Here is a 17,871-nt window from a genome sequence, read left to right as displayed (position 1 = left end):
AGGACAATCAAATTAAGCCATATGACATCATATCGAAAAAAAATTCAACCTCCGTAAAATCCAATTCTATAGTATTTACAAATCAGACATGCCCTTCTTGCCTGTTAACAGCCTAGGTTGAGGGAATCCCCACCACTCCTGAGTTCAACACTCTTGAAGCAAAGGTAACACTAGAGTTCCTCGGCAAACGTGCCAATTCGCATTGTACCAAACAATCATGAACACACCAGACACCCTTAGACTACTGAAACAGCGAATGGGGTGGGGGTGTTTGGAGGAGGTTGGGGTGCTTCAGGATTAAGTGTGGACAGAAGCTAGAATGGACTCGCGCGAGATGGCAATCTCTGCACACCTTTGGCTGCCCCAATGTGCTACACTGATAGTATCTTATACACCGTCGTCTACAAAAGATGGGCAGAACATCCTTCCCACATCTGTCCTAAATGAGGAGACATAATCAGCATCTTTTTACATCAGATTTGGTCATACTCCGAAATATCCAGATACTGAGGGAAATTGGAAATATGCTGTCAATGTTGCTGTCAGGGTTAATAGGGCTGACTCCATAGAGTGCCATTCTGGGCATAATGGAGGAATGGGAAAGCACCAGACATGCAGGTTTCTTGGAATGGGATGTCGGATTGCAAAGGATGACATTCCAAAATACTGGTTCTATACACAGAAACACTCATTGGCAGTATGGTGTCGAGGCATGGGCAGATGTGCAGTCATGGAAAAAAATAGGCATTTACCACGGAGTTGACCCAATAAACACAAGAGAATATGAGGGGCTTGGCTAGAACATTTTGAATGTGTAGGTGAGTGATAAGGTTGAAGAGCTAAGACTGGTAGCAACTCAATCGATAATGTATTAAGGTGTTAACTATGATAACCTTAATTGTCTAATTAGAAACAATGCAGTGGAATTGAAAGAGGACATTTTACTGCCAAAGCTGCATAAAACAAAGTATTTATAATTTTTAAAAAAATTTAAACTTTTTTTAGATCCATCAGTATCATGCTTTTACTTGGTTGGAATCCTGCTGTAAAACGTATCTTGCTCGCACTAAGAAAGGCCACATTGCTGCAACAAGCACCCTTACCAGATCCAAGTTGGATTCTGGCAGTTTCCTGTACGAGGAATTACCTCATGATCATTTTTCGTTCATTTGCTATGCAGCTGCCCTAGTCATAACCAAGACACAAAAACATGATCAAGTCCCCCATCACCTGAACGTCTGCACTGGTTTATAATTATGCAGCTTTAAAGGACCATAAACTTGTTATAAAGAAAAGTCTATTGCTCTGCACCTCAGTTTCTAAAGAGAAAATTGCATGCAGACAATAAAAAATGTGTGATCGGCGTGCAAGTGCTTTTTACGGATCCCTTGCTCCAGCCATCAACAGAAGGGAGGATGCTCCCATCTCAATCTTGCTCTGCCTATATATAGTAGTCATCTAGTCTTTGTGCCAAATCAAATATTCTTCAATTCAGAAAATTATAAAAGAAAGGCTAATTTACTGCTCACTTTAGTTTGTTACAGTGTTATCTTTGTAGGGGCCTGCTCTGGTATTTCCTGGGTCAGCACGCTTTTATAAATGCCCCAGATTGATAAATAGGTTGGACGTGTTATAGACTAGCGCAAATTATGTGACCGACGCCTGTCCTCACGTCGCTCTTCTGGCTCACAGTGGGAAAAAAAGATCTTTATTCAAGACTCTGCATAGTCCATAAAACCCTTGACATTCGATACCCAGACATATATATCAAGTCTTCCAGCTGTATCAACTATCAGAGCACTAGAAAGGGGCCTCCATTAACCTGTGGGCAATTAGCTGGCTTACTTGCAAGCTATTTAGTTGCATATCCTTCCACAAAGGAATTTCTAGTTTATTGCCTTCAGGATTGTGATGGGACGTTTTATTTACTACATTTGCATCGAGTTTCAAAATATGTGGCAGATGTTTTGATTTTATCCAAAAACATTTCTGGGGTGGACTCAGAATAAGGCTTCTGAACTACTGTGGGCAAGCTTTCAATTCTTCCCAATATTCTAGGACTAACATTAGGAAAGTAAATTCCTTTTTGCGTTGAGGCTTAAGGAGAACTTGGTAAAGTTCTGAAATAATGTGAAAACATAAAAATTATCCAAAACGTGTCTTCGTTCACCATCTTACTCGTCATCAGATGTCAAAAAATGAATCCAAACTGCTAAGGCTTCAAAGCCAATGACTGTCCATTATATTCCCAGCAAGAAAGGCACAATCAAAATTCCAAATCGGCACACGGACACCTGTCGCTTGCAAGAATTGCAGCTGTATCCAGACTCTGCAATGTAAGATCCGATCATCATTCTACCGCTTCTACAAAGTGCTCTGAGCAGCGTAAAAGTGGCATGCACTGCTTTACAAAACTAAATAAAAAATAAAAATTGAATTCCAACTCAACTTCTACTGAAAATACGCGAAATTTCAATGGCATGTTTCCAATGTCTTTTATAAAGCTCTGAATGCAAGAAGGGAATGCTCTGAATTCCTCATAAAATATACTGGGACACACTCCAACTGGTGTAATAATCAGAGACATGGTGGGCCTTTCCCAATAGCTGAGATACAGATCAAACAGTGTTGCCATTAATGAAAAGCAAGCAGAAACAGGACAGACTGGTTGGGTTTGTTGGGCATCTTTGTTCATCATGGTATGTGATGACACACATATCCACTGAAACCATTGACCTTCCACTAGGACCTTTAGCTATGTCAAATTACTTTTTATGACGCAATTCAGTCGAATATCAAGAAAAAAGTTACATTTGTAAAAAGGAGTCCAATGATACCATGAAGGCTATGAATGTCAATGTAGAGCACAACAGCCATCAGACAAGGTATAACATTGAACATGCTAGTGTTATACAATACAGAATCAGAACTTCATCATCTACCTGATTTACGGTGCGCTTCAAAAATCTCCTCTTTGAACTACAATGTTTAACTACCTTTTTTCTGCTTTCACTCCACTGCTTCCAAAGTGCACTCTTTGTTTTAACACATGTGATAATGGCTCTGCTCTACATTCAGATCTCCGATTACCTAGATCCCTAGAGTTTGGTAATACTATGTCTCTCAGCTGTTGAAGGCAGAATGGGTCCTGTCTAGTCAAATCTCAACTGATACCGTGATTATAATCACACTAGCTAGCCTTTCAATGTCCAAATTAGATCATATTGTCATCGTATCCCGGTACTTAGACAATGTCTGTGGGGCACCCTGCTCTTAATATAACATCGAAAATATATAGCTCATTCTAGCCTAGTAACACTTGGATCATTTCTTCTTTCAAAAAAATTCAACCTGGGACAAAGCTCTTCTCACTTCAAACAGATAAACTAAAACTCTATCACTGCCAGAATAAGAATAATTTGTAACCATTTTGAATTTCGAGAGCTTTAAAAACAAGGCTCTTGCTAGGTGTATTAATATTTTAAAATAACTATCTCTGGAAAAAAAAGTGTAGGTATGTTTTCTTAGACAACTCATACGTACCAAGGCTGCTGCACCATATTTTGAGCATGTCCCCAGTCTCATGAACTTCACCCAACACATCCTATACAACCAACACCTTTTCCAAATATGCACTCAAAATTGGCACACAAAAACTCGATGCAAGTCCAAAAGCTTCACAATCCTATGAGAGGTACGAAGCACTAGCCAGACACAGAAAGCAACTGGTATATCTATAATGAATAAATCGATCCTTTCATTGAACCTCTTGGGTATCCAAAGACATTGGATTGGACGCCTCACTCACTTAATTGTGACATGCTTCATCATCAGCACCTAACTACACCCTGGTAGGATGGTACCACCAGGGCGGACTCAACCAAAGATGGAATGGGAGTTCTTAGATAAATCAAAACTTGATAAGCAGGGATCCAGGTGAAAAGTATATTACTAAAAATATCTACAGGCCTACCCCTCAATTTCTTTTATTCACAGGGTACCTGGGATATGATTAACAAGCATTTTCAATGCAATAGGTCTTGCATTATTAAAGTTTGAGCTGTTGGCATTGCTAATAATAATGCAACACCAATAGCAGCTCAAAGATTCAGTAATGCGAGACCTATTGCATTGCGATTGTTTTTTTTTTTTAATATAGCACAAACTTGAGTGAAAGTTGTGTATTTATGTTGCATTGAGTACAGTGTAATTAGGTGTTGTGTTATTATGTCGGACCATTTGCCGTTAAACTACCTGAAGGACATTTTTACTCGGAGTCTCCCCTGGCCGGCGGCAATATAGATTGTTCGCTTATATCAGTCATGTAAGCGCTGCTACGGCTTGCGCTATCTCGGACCTCTAGCCCGCACCTTTCATCATTACATTATTATTGACACATAGAGATCTGCTCAGCCAGTTCAGTTTTTCCCGAGACCAGAACAATCTCTGCCCCTGGAATTTTGTTAAGCCCAGACTTTGTTTCGGCAATATTCCAAATAGCGGATTCAACTTATTTAGAGCGCCGGCCGTCCGTCTGAGGCCAGGACTTTTCCTGTGTTCCCATACAACTGAATTTACCCAGCCTGATTAGCACGCTATATACTGTTTATACAGCGGATTGGACTCATTTAGAGCGCTGGCCATCTGCCTGTGGCCAGGACTCTTTTCTCTTGTGCTTTCTTACTACAGAACTTGGCAAGTCACAGCCTGATCAGCACGTTATATTTTTCATACAGGTCCCAGTACATCGCTAAACCCATTTTTGGTTTTTGTTCGCCCTAAAGAAGGTGGTACCCACATTAGGGTGCGATCACCGAAACGCGCGTCGGCGCATTCTATGAGGCCCTCCTAACTTCTAATTCTTCGAATTTTGTAACCTAATCTGAAATAATAATTTGAATATGTACAACTAAGCACAGTATTGAGTATTTATACATTTACTTTCGAACACTGATTTGTTTGTTTGTAGGGCCTTTAGGTTTATTTAGTCTTTTGTATGCATATGTGTGATATATGTATTTATGTTGCTGTATGATGTGTGTGAGTGAGAGGGCCTTTTTCACATGTGTGTGTATATACATATATATTTTTTTAAAAACTTCTGTTGTCATGTTTGATGTATTATTTATAAATTGTTAATTAGCTTTTGCATTGAACTCATCTTTTCGAACTTGATAAAAATGAAAAATAAAATTCAGTAATGAATATTTTCTGCTCTATGAGTTTAATGTTCTGTTTGTCAGTCAAGTTGGAGTGTCAGTACCTAAATAGAGGATACGGTGTACATTTTGAAATACATAGGTAGAGAAAGTATTTTTCTCCGTGTTATTATGTGGCACAGAGTGGTATTGTGTGGAGTGTATTTATCTTGCATTAAGTAGAGAGTAATTATGTGACGTGCAATTATGTAGTACTGAGTGGTATGTGGAGTGTATTTATGTTCTATTGAATACAGTCTAATTATGTGATGTGTAAACACACAACCACACACACAACCACACACACACACAAACCACAACCACACACACCACACACACACAACCAACCACCCCCACAACCACACCCAACCACCCCCACAACCACACACACACACACAACCACACACAACCACACACACACACAACCACACATCCTACACCACACACACGTCTCATTATCCATTCCTACCTTTTTGGAAGAAGATGTTGCACTTAAATGATGTACTTGACTATCATTTAATTAATTCTCCCTTCCCTTATTTTATTCCCTTAAGATTAAATGTAAAGAATATTGTTGTTTGTTCATTGTAAGGTGCATTAACCCCATTTCATAGGTAGAGTGACACTATATAAAATGTAAAATTTAAAAAATTGCACTGGCTGACTACTACTAGTTTTTGGCTCCCCAAACGCCAAAAGCAGCCTGGTCTTCATGTGATTTACAGAAAGGTAATTCACTTGAGATTATGTGTTTAGAGTCGGTACAGACTTCCTTGAAGAGCCAAAACCATAGGTTCTAGGTCAGCTTAGACTGATAGGTCACCTACATAAATCACAAAGAGGATCAGTGCAATTACACAATCTCGACTCACTCCCCTGCTGCCTTGCTAGGCTTTTGACTATAGTGCCCGCTCAAGTATCTAGCCCAAAAAGATTCTCCCACAATCCACTGGGAATGCCAGTAAACCAGGAAGGCCTTGCCATCTTGGCCAATAAGCATCATCTCTCTCTCCATCGTATGCTACATTGTCCAGTGATTCTATTCCCTGCCTAAAGCCTGTCTAGGCCGAAGGAAAGATGCCTAGGGTGTGAACCCATTCAAGGAGATGCTGGGTAAATCTCTCAGTAAAGATAGCAACTGAGCATGCGGGCTAGCATCGCTGTTAATATATGGTTCTCATGTAAAAATACAAGGAATTGCTCTGGTCCTAAGAATTTCGGGGGAAAACTATTTAACATCAAATAGTCAGCCTCCCTGCATCTCTGAAGCCCTTGTGCGTCAGTTTCTTTCAGATAACGGACAGCAAGAGAGAAAAGAACATTTCACCAAAAGGGATTGGCGGGAAAGGGGTCAAATTTAAAGGACAGTGAGACGATTTCAGACAGAGATCCTGCTGCACTTTGTGATAACTCTGAAACTGCGTCACACTTGGAAAAATCTCATTGTTCCTTTAAGGGAAATAAAAGTCCCACATCTCCCACGAATGTGAGAAAATCACAGCCAGTATATAAATGAAACAAAAACTTGAAACATAACAATCTAAAGCATCCTGATCAACTTTTAAGCAACCGAGTGAGAGCCTCCCGTGTTCTCAGGTTTCCATCTTGGGAGCTACAAAAAATAGCGGGCCAAGAGCTCCTTCAAAAGTGCTGGTGCACCTTAGTTTAGGTATTATAAACTCACCAACTACACATACTTCTATCTCCGTCTGACTCTAAGAGGTGGTGGGGGGTCCGGGGGGGCCAGGAGAGTGCCCCGATGTCCTGTAAATTCCAGGTGGCACTACATACTATGTGTACAAGAGGTGTCAAAGACCCCGGTATTCGCAGCCAGTGACACTGAATTTACACCATTCAAGCACTCCAAAGCCCCCATCCCCATTTTCAAACACGCTCGACACTCACTTTGCTGTCCAGCAGATTCCATCCCGGTTCCTTGTTCACCAATTCTGATGCAACATCAACAAAACGTGTCCGGAAGTAGGCCTTGCAGTTTCCAGGTCACGGACGGTATCCAAGCAACCATGGGACACACATTAAAACAGAGTTAGGCTCGCTCCTTGTCAGTGCTCTGCTCTCGTTCCCACTGCTCCGAGAGCGGTAATATGGCAGTTTTCAGAACAGCTTCTCGGTGTGGACGCTCAGAAGAGCGAGAAGGCGCTCTGCAATATAACGCTACGGCTGAAGACGGTGCATGTCAATATTTTGCAAAAACTAAAACACATAAGCTGCGCGCAAGAAAATACAAGCGGCACTGAAGAAAAGAAAAAAAGAAAAACACACCAGCGAGTGGTGCGCGCGCGTGCGCCACTGCGAGGAATATGTTTTCAATTATCGCGCCCGTGTCTGGGCACGATGATTGAAAACATATGGGCTTTGGTGCGCGTAACAGACACCAATAGGCTGTGGGCGCAGCAATGCACCCGCCTTTGGACTATTGCGTGCTCTGTTGAAACAAAACATGCACTCAAAGCCCAATTACAGACCCCAAAACACAAAACACACGCACGAGCGTGTGCGATTCCAGGGTCCATTTCTGAACCCCGGACAAAAGGACTCTTGCTTGCGCGCGCACTGCTGCGCAGTGCAACGCAGGTCGCGAGACCTAAATATGTATTTGGAGGTTTTTGTTGAAAGCAATTGTTCAACTAACCCTACTGTGTTTTTGCAAACGTGTTTCGGCTCCCGCTTAGAGCCCGTTATGCGTGTCCCTGCTTAATTATGCATGCACACTAGTGAGGCCTAGGGTTCTCACCTGTCTCGGTCTTCTGTTCATGGGAATTTCCTATAAGACTAAAAAAGGTTTGGCGAGGTTGAGGGTGGATCGTGAACATAGTTCCCTATAGGGATTGATACTTCACATTATCTACATGGTCCTTATCAAAAGGCAGTCTTGTGAGTTATGGTGGTCCATGCTTATCTTGCTTTTAGAGCAAGGTGAGGAAAAGGGGATGACGAAGGCCCCAGACCCAAACGTGCTCTATGCAGGGGCCGAAACATGTTGGCAAAAACAGAGTAGGTTTAGTTGAACAATTGCTTTCAACAAAAACCTCCAAATACCTTTTTAACCATATCACAGGTACCCAGTGAATAAAAGAAATTGAGGAGTATACCTGTAGATATTTTTTGTAATATACTTCCACCTGGATCCCTGCTTATCTAGTTTTGATTTATATAATAACTCCCATTCCATCTTTGGTTGAGTCTGCCCTGGTGGTACCATCCTACCAGGGTGTGGATAGGCGCCGATGAAGAAGCATGTCATGATTAAGTGAGTGAGGCATCTAATCCAATATCTTTGGATACCCAAGAGGTTCAATGAAAGGATCGATTTACTCATTATAGATATTCCAGTTGCTTTATGTGTGTGGCTGATGACTCTGGGAGATTGCAACTGGTCCTATAATCTCTTGCTCTCTAACCGTGTGAGAACAGTTATGAAGCACTACCTACATGTGACAATTCAATACACTCTGCTCAAATTATGTCATCCTGCGGTGGGTAAAAACATTACCTGGAGAAATCTCCCTGAAACCTGAAGGTCATAAAACTGAATTCTCATTGAGTGACTTGGCCTTGTTATCTTTGCAAAATACATGGGTGAAGATCTTGGTAAATTTTTAAAAGGTATGTGGCTAGGCGGCAAGAAAGAGGAGGCCTTCAGGAAGCATAGGAGCGGGTGTCCTTTTGTCCATTTATCTTCTCTTTAACCTGTTTTCTGTAAACAGTCTAACAATTTAGTGATTAACTTTTCGGAGTAAACGCATTTCAAATCTACTCTTGCTTGCAAGAGCCCAACCTCGGAAGGGCAGTCGAGTCGCTAGAGTCAGAGATGTCTTAGAGGCAGTAGGCAACCAACAAGAAACCTACAATGAGACGACTAAAAACGAACTCTGAGTGGTGGGCCGAGTTCTTTTCAAAGATGTTTCCGAGGATATTGATTACAGGAATTTTCCCAGATAGCTGGAAAGGGGCGATAATTAGGCCAATACATAAAAAAGGCGATGTAAAAGATCCAAAAAACTACCGCTTGATAAACCTCCTGGATATAGGCGAAAAAGTATTCTCCAAAGTAATCCTAGGTATGCTAAAGGATTGGGCATATGATAATCAGATAGTACCCCCAGAACAGGGAGGATTTAGAGAAGGACATTCGACGGTGGACCACTGTTTTGCTCTCTGGGCCATAGCGCGGAAGTCGATAGAACAGAGGGGTAATTTATTCTGCTGCTTTGTGGACTTCCGCGCGGCTTTTGATCTTGTGGACAGAGAGCAGTTGTGGACAACCCTGATAGGATATAAAATAAAGGATGACCTTTTAGCACTGATCCAAGCCCTACACATCGAAAACTGGGCCCAGATAATTTTGGATAAGGATGGAAGTCTGTCAGGGAGGATACAAATTGGAAATGGATTGAGGCAGGGGTGTGTACTTGCCCCCTTACTTTTTTCCCTGTTCATAGCAGATCTACCTCAAAAATTAAGAGAGGTCAGAGGGGCTAGCCCGAAACTGGGAGTGAATCATGTACCCTGTTTACTATATGCAGACGACCTGGTGATTATGGACCAGACGGAGATAGGTCTCCAGAGAAAATTAAATAGGTTTAAAGACTACTGTGTGAATAAAAAACTAGTAGTGAATATGGAGAAGACAAAGATTTTATGCTTCGGGAAGAAAAAAACAAAGTTTCTATGGAATCTTGGTATAGAACGCCTCGAGAGAGTTACGGAGTATAGATATCTAGGAATATGGTTTACGAGTAATCTAAAATGGAATACTCATCTGGAAGCGCTAAAAATGCGGGCAGCGGCCTCTGTGAAGGGCCTAAAAAGATTTAATAGCGTATATGGTGAGACGTCGGATAGGCCAGTTATAAAGGCCTATATAGTAATGGTTCCGCCACAATTCCTGTACGGGATAGAAGTACTATATTTAAGCGGAAAATCCAGCTGGGATAAAGAAGAGGGAAATATCCTAAAAAGCTTGTTCTCGCTGCCAAAATCATCAATGGTACAAGCAGCAAGGCTTGAGCTAGGAATTACCTCTTGGGCCATAACAGCCTGTATGGCACTAATACGCTTCTGGCAGCGCTTAGGGGCAGAGGAGTCTCATAAAGTTTCCCAGTGGTGTAAAGCAGAAATTGCCACGAGTGAGCTGTCCTGGGCAAAAGAGGCAAAATCTGTAATAAAGGAAGCGTATGGAATATTAGGTTTAATGCTGGATCCGCAGTTAGGTCACCCCCGAATTGATAAGAAAGAACTAAGGTCATTGGGTTTTGACACGTCATGTATACACGACCGGAAGTATCTCTCATGAAAAATTTCAGTATCACATATGACTTTGGCTTGGGAAAAGGATAAACATTAAATCTTATATAGATAGGTTACCAAGTCATTATTTACGACGTGAGGTGCTAAGAGTGCGAATGGGGATAAACCCCTGTTATATGAATAATGGGGTGAAAAATCTCATGATAGATCTTAGGGGGAAATGCACTTGCACTTTGGAGACCCCCTGTGATATTGTACACATTTTATTGGATTGTATGAAATTTTTAAATTTACGAAAAGGAGATTCTACGCCCAATATTTATAAAATACAGAATAATGAGTAGGACGCAAGCTGTTGAACTTTTAATGGAAATTAGGAATTTAGACATAGCTTGCGCCATGGGGAAATTTATGGGTAAGGTCAAAGCGATTCTTAAGGGCTCAGAGTAACCTTTGTATGGGTACGCTAACGTTGTTATGAGATGGCACAACGAAAAGACATCAGTCCTGTAATTGATCTATCGGAAATATCCGATGTAAAGGTACAAACGCATGAATCACCTGGTTTTATTAATTTTAGAATATTTTATAGGATATGGATTATTTTAGCCATGATGAATATGTGATATATTTTATATATGTATTTTAATAGACGAAATAGATGTAATGTACACTTTTATGGTTGTAACAAACTAAATAAAGTTAAATTGACTGACTGACAACAGCTACCAGGTCCGTTGAGCACTTGAAACCCTACCACTCAATGGCTGTTTCTCCAGTTGTTACGGCCATTTGTGACTCAGGGGATTTCTAAAATTAAACAGTGCCTGTTTTTGTACCAATTTCGCAGGTACTAGGGTTCCCTACCTGAGTGGGCTTTTTTAATTCAAAGTGTGACAATTATTAAAACTTCGGCAAAAAATTAAGAACATTTTAAAGGGAATGCTCTTCAAACCTATCCAATCAAACATAAGCCCAACTTAAAGGATAGGAACTTTCCACAGTGCATCATCTATAAAAGCCACATGTGAAGAAGGGTAATTTATTTACGTGTTGTTTGGACACATGAAAGTAGCAGCTTGGCATCACGTCTCTGACCGAGGCGTTCCCCAGAACAGCTGCTTATGGAAAACCAGATCAAAACACTCAAATTTGCCCCCCAGATGCCTCTCTCGCTGCTAAGCTTGTGAAATGTTCCCTAGAACTCTGCCAGTCCTCTTGTGGGTGCATGTGACCAGCCTTGCCGGGTTACAGACTACAATAGTGGCTTGTTTTTAATGGGCACGATAAAAAAAAAACTTTAGAGTTGGCGCTTACAGCACCGAGGTACATTCCTATTACGAGATAGAGGGGAAAGGAAGGGTCTGTAAAAGCTTGCTTCTAAACTATTTACATTAATCCAAATTAATGTTTACCCCCTTCCGTTACAGCAGGATATTGTTAAGCATAAGTTTATTTTTTGTTATTTGTCTGCTTCAATGCGACCCAACCAACCACGTATACATGTTCTTGCATCAACGCAATTAAAACAACTTTGGCAGTTACTAGAAGAAAATGTTTTTAAGAACCTGGTAGATCGATTGCTTAATGGGTGAATGCACTTGCTGCAGAGTTTTGCGAGTAGCCTACTTGTCACAAAATGTATTCCATCAACTTTTTATCATCTCGTAAACTGTAAAAATAGTACTCGCGTTGGTGAGAAAAGTAAACGTTATTTATAGTGCTGCGAAGCCGCAAAATCGTGGCAGAAGGTGTTTTATGGACGAGTCATCACTACATCAACAACTCGATTCAATGTAATACCGTTTTATGGAACAGGTTATTAGGATAATTTGCAGGCCATGTTTGTTTTGTCTCTGGAACTGGATGGACTTCGCCACCTCCCCACTCCAGGAGTGTCTAACAGCTCTCAAACCAAATTGTTGATTTTGCTTCCCCACCCAAAATTGGCTGAGCAGGTCCACTTCCGCATTGAGAGTCAGCTCTCCAGTTTGCTCTGTCGTGCCACGGCTCTAATTATCTAAAAGATGCCGCCCATGGACAGCCCCTTGTCGTTTCACTACAAGCACCTTGCAAATACAGTAGCGCTATTCAACTTGGTATAAAAGCCGTTTATGTGCCACCTCAGCGTGAAACTACACCCACAGACGACCCGATTTTTTTTTTTTTTTTTTTTTAACCAAAGCCTGGTTTACCTATTAAAACCACAGCCTCTAAATTATGGGTACTCTTTTCAATGTGACCCAGTTACATGAATGCAAAACATAGTTCAGATTAACACCGCACTGGTTTTTCCTCCAGCCCCTTGTAACCCCAACTTTCCCCGGGGTCAGAACAAAAAATTACGTAATAACCTTCACCCATCCCCCATCCGTGTTGAGTCGACATACAGGGACCTGATGCTCTACGTCGACAATAACAGTCTGCAAAACACCCTTCCACAAAATAAAAACAGTTCTCTTTAAAGCAAGCACGATCCCAGTGGGTTTTTACAAATATAAAATGATGATAAAGATTTTAAAGTGGAATGACAATGCAACACCCTCTCCCCCCCCCCCCGCCCCCCTCCCCTCCACCCCACGCCCAAACATAATGCTACATTGGGGGGCGTTAAGTGAATGGGTGAGGGTGCTGTAAATTGAGATGTTTAACTGGGTGGCTATGTAAGTTTCAGGGGTCCCAAACGACAGAAAGTGTGGATACCCTAAGAAACACCTTCTGCAAGGACCTAGCCTTGAGTGGAGGTTGTATTCCGGGACTACACTATGGAATGTTTCTCAAAACCTAATCGGGGGATGACGTTTTGAAGACTGAAATTGTGGGTACTCGAGAAACTGCTCTCTTGGGCCAAAGAAAGTGGGGCCATTGAAGGGCTGCGTGTGAAGGTTTCTCCTATGGAGCTTATGTAAAGAGGTAGGGGGTTCTGCACTACTGTTTTATAGCTTCACCTGGGGGAGGTTAGGTATAGACAGTTATTTTAGGTTCATGTATCAGAGCTTCTTTTGTACATCCTATGAGGGTGCTACAGTAGAGCCCCTTAAGGGAACCTGTCTAGCGGGTGATCAAAAGGTGTACTGCAACAAGGTATTTCCAAGAGACCCCATTTTAAATGGTGGGTAGATTTAGGGTGATATGGGAGTGCCAGAAGCGAGTTATTTCAGAGTGCTGTGTTAGGGCCTCTACTCTGCATAATTAAGTTTTTACGGGGTGGAGGGAGATTTTAGGGTGCTGCAGCAGAGCCAAACAAGGAGATCCTGTACAATGAGCATGACTGTAGAGGGCTAGACAGTTCCTCAATAATGAGAAATATATAAGAAAGCGATTGATTTTAGGGTGCTGTGGCAGGGTCCATTCTTGTGAATCCTTATAAAGTGGTAGGTGATCTTAGAGTGCTTTGAAACAGAATATTGTGTTGTTTCTGAATAAAGTGATTTAAATTAGGATGGAATTGCATGGTCCCTCCTGTATATCTAGATTAAGGACATCATTTTAAATTGCTTAAGTAGGGCCTCCCCAGTGGTTAAGAAGTCAGAATTTGAATTATTTTTGGGCGTTGTGGTTAGTGCCTCTCCTTGCAATGGTATTATAAGGAAAAGTAATTTAAAAGTGATTTAGCAAGGCCTCCCTTGAGAATACTGCACAGGAGAAGGAGGTGTTTTAACAGGACTTATAATTTAGCTTGTATATAGGGTGCGCCTGGCAGTCCTCTGAGAATCTTTATCAAATAGATACTTTTGATCGATTTGTTATGCCCTCTCCAGTACATCCAGTATCAGGGCTGGTTTTAGGCTGTTGCCTTGCCAGACCCAGCAATGGCTCTTGTGGAAAAAGTGGGACATTCTAATGAATTGTTGAAGGGCCCTTCTTGTAGCTGTATTACGAGAAATTGGGGCATTGTAGGATAGTGTATCAGAACTTTTCATGTATAATTAAAAAAATATCTGGAGTTTTGGGGCACAACCATTATGTGAATCAGGATGTAGAAGCAGGGGCATCATAAAGTGTTGTCAGGTAATTGGATGATTAATATATTTTTTTATCATGGCTTCTCAGTGGGTCACCAGAGTTTGAATGATGTATGTTGTGGGGCAGAGTCTACTGGGAAAGCTGAGCTTGATTTTAGAGTGTTTTGGCAAGGCCTCTCCTTGATTCTTATGCTAGGAAGATAGTGATTTTAGGGTGTTTTGACTGGACCTCTTTCGGGGACCTGCATGAGAAATGTTTGCTATTCTAGGGCCCTCTGGTAGGCCACAGGGTGGTGAGTGGGCCTATGCTAGCCGTGGTTGCTTGGGTCTGTAGTTTCTGTTCGGGCCCAGTGTGACAGTAGGGTGTATGAGGCCTGTGCCCAGTGTGGAAGGGGTGAGGAGTATGGGGATGTGCCCGCCCCACCCCGCCGGCTCTGTACCTTTATAGTGCACCCGCAGGTTGTTCTGAGAGAGGCCGATGTAGCTGAACTTGTCCTTGGGGCTCCAGGCTCGGGGCAGCGGCGTCTCCTGTTCATCCACGGCCGGGTAGAGGCGTCGGAGCCTGCGCTGCAGCTCCTTCTCCTGCTGGTTCAGGGCCGAGTCTCCGTGCGGGTGTGCGGGCAGCGGGGGCCCGGGGGCTGTCGGGGCGGGGGGCTCTGGGCCCAGGGCCGGGGGAGGCGGCGGAGGCGGGGGTGGAGGGGGGTGCAGCAGCAGCGGGGCGGCCGAGCTCGGGGACGAGAGCAGCGAAGAGGAGGAGGACGACGAGGAGACGGTGCCCGCGACCGGCGGCGGGGGCTGAGGCCCGGACATGCTGCGCTGGGCCCGGGGAGTGGTTTCACGAGAGAGCCGAGGCTGCGTGAGGAGAGCAGGGCCCTGGCTGGCTGTTGTGCCGAGAGGAGGCGGACGCTGATCCCGGCTCAGGCGCCGCGAGTGTACTGCACTGCGGCCTCTACTGCCTCTGCCGGCCTCGCACAGCGCAGACCCGCCGGCCCCACAGCGGCGCAGGCAGGCTCAGCGCAGGCGGCGCAGGTAGCAGCGTCTCCAGCACAGGCACAAACTACTGCCTCTGGCAGAGTGACTCCAGCGCGCAGGCTGCTCCGCTGCTCCCCCACTTCCCGTACCACAGTCACCACGCAGGCAGCCGTGTCTGTTAGCTATCACAACATACAATGAGTGATGTCTTCACAGCAGACAGTCACCCAACACAAGCACCGGTGTACGGCACAGCTGCAACCCTGGGAGCAGCCACTATATTTAGCACACACTCCTACCAAACAGGCAGCAACGCTTCAGGCACACAGGTAGAAGTGTCTCCCACATACAGTCACCTGGCACAGCAGTATTTCTAGATCATTCAAGTCAGACAATGGCAGTGTTTTAACAGCACAAAGCCGTAGCAAACTGGCACAAACGCCTCAGGCACACAGTTAGTAGTGTCCCTCCAACATATAATCAGCTGGCACAGCGGAATTTATAGATCATTCACGTCAAGCAAAATGTAGTGTGTAGAGGACAGGCAGCAGTGTATTTAGCACAATAAAACAGGCATCGGTATTTCTGGATCATAACCCCGCTACACAAAGTAGGACAATCTACTCAACCCAAACAACAGAATCATTTAACATAACATGCACAGCACGCACAAGCAGCAGTATCACCAACTAAAACAAAGTGCCCCAGCACACAGTCACTAATGCCCCGGCTAGCACAGCCTGTATCACGATGCCCCCCTGCCTGCCTTGGCCCCAGCCTTTGGCTCGGCCTCCCTCCGAGCGTGACAGTGTCTGAGTCAGACGGACTTTTTAGCCCTGGTCCCCTGGGTCTGTGACTGGGTCCCCCAAATCTCCCTCTGATATGGACGGCGGCTGTCCCTGTCAGTGGCTGCCCTGTGACGGGCAGCTGAGAAAGGCGAACCCGGGGCTGCTCAGCTGCTCCCTGGGCCCGGCTCTTGTTTTCCTCCTCTGAGTCTCTCTATTTCTCCTCCTCCTGGCTGGATCCGGTGTTGTTGTTGTACAATCTCCCTCCCCACACTGCCTATGCTCTGTTTTTACCCCCACCCTTCACATCATTTCCTCATGATTCGCCATCCCCCAACTGGGCTCAACTGAAACGCATTTGTATGCTTTCCACCAAGCTAGTTTTTCATCTCCTACTTTACTTTCTTTGTATGTTTTTTTCATGCCATTACAGTACCTCCCCTTTCTAAAAACGACCAACCACACGGCAGACCAGTCAGACCAATCCAGATTCACATCCTTATTGTCAGGGCAGCACAGGGTCACCATGGAAAAGCATACTTTACTACTAAAAATAAGCTTAGATCTCTGTTAAGTGTTACCTGCTTTATTTTTTTTCGATGCTGACGTTGGGTGTAATATTTAAACACCATTTTGCCATTCTAGCTGCAAGCTCATTAAAGCGTATTTCGTGTTTTTTAAACTAGTCATTTTGGCAGCAGTATTTAGAAAAAGAAAAACAATTCCAAACATAATAGGAAGTGACCTCCCAAAACTACAAGTTACACCTTCTTACACTTCGCTACATGCTCCTCCCCGTTCAGTCCATAAAAGGAGCCCGAAGCAGACTGTCTTGTTTTTGCAGCTGTTGCCTCGAGTATTTTATTCATTTTTGGCAATTTTTAAGGCGTATGTATTACAAAGGTCTCTAAGCGAACTGATAAACAACGAACACGGGACAAGAAAACTGCATAAAAAAAACTTTTTTTAGGCTTGAAAGAAAACAAGTCTGTTTTTTTCTTAGGGTGTTATTTAAACCTTGGCGCAAAGTGTGGCACAGACGAGTTTAGGCGATTTTTCACCTCTTATGATAGTTTGCGAGTTATTGTAAATAAGGTTCGCTTTAGTTTTGTGTTGAAATGTACTACCTGCTTTGAGTGGGTTGAACAAAAATGCTAATCTGGTGCAATAATGGACTGAACTATTTTGTAACTGTTAGTCTTTATTACCATTTCCCTTCCTGTCAATTTCAATTTCTGCAAATATTTGAAGTGAGAAAAATGCCTGGAAACTCAATGACTGTCAATTTGTCATCTCTAATTACTAACAGATTATAAAGGAGGGACCAAATCGTATACTAAGATGCAGCACAGTCCCTGCACAAATAGACCTTGCACTTGATTTAGCACTCAATGCAAAATCAGCTTCTTTTGTGGTGATGGGGCCGGGTTCAATGTTCTAGATTTACTCTGGAACCCCTGGTGGATGGATATTTGGTTCCTGCTTAAAAGTGTAAAGGGGAGAAAAAACATTTGCAAAATCTTATACCACAATTTCAAAAAAAGAATAAGAGAAAGTAGGGAGGAGAGTGATGACACCCGTTCCATCAGCGGCGTCTCGTCTTCCTCCCTAGAGAGTACTACGTCAGACTTATCTCGTGAGGTCCCTTTAGGAGAAGCAACTTCCTCATTTCAAAAGGAA

General features: G+C 43.2%; 1 protein-coding gene across 3 annotated transcripts in view; it reads right to left on the bottom strand.

Annotated features, from left to right (window-relative positions):
• RANBP9 (RAN binding protein 9) overlaps positions 1–17,871 on the bottom strand; it is a 635,256-nt gene that overhangs the window by 383,743 nt on the left and 233,642 nt on the right. The window contains exon 1 of one of the 3 annotated variants that reach the window (XM_085607103.1): positions 14,875–16,585. The exons of 1 other annotated variant lie outside the window; for it this stretch is intronic. In XM_085607103.1, coding sequence (XP_085463229.1) covers positions 14,875–15,244 — 370 coding nt within the window. In that variant the 5' untranslated portion in view covers positions 15,245–16,585. Of the gene's footprint in view, positions 1–14,874; positions 16,586–17,871 lie in introns of those variants that run through there. One more of the 3 variants, XM_085607102.1, reaches the window with a different exon arrangement.

The sequence above is a fragment of the Triturus cristatus genome, chromosome 5_2 (assembly GCF_964204655.1).
Source record: "Triturus cristatus chromosome 5_2, aTriCri1.1, whole genome shotgun sequence".
Taxonomy (NCBI): Eukaryota; Metazoa; Chordata; class Amphibia; order Caudata; family Salamandridae; genus Triturus; species Triturus cristatus.
This window is presented reverse-complemented; position numbering and strand designations above follow the sequence as displayed.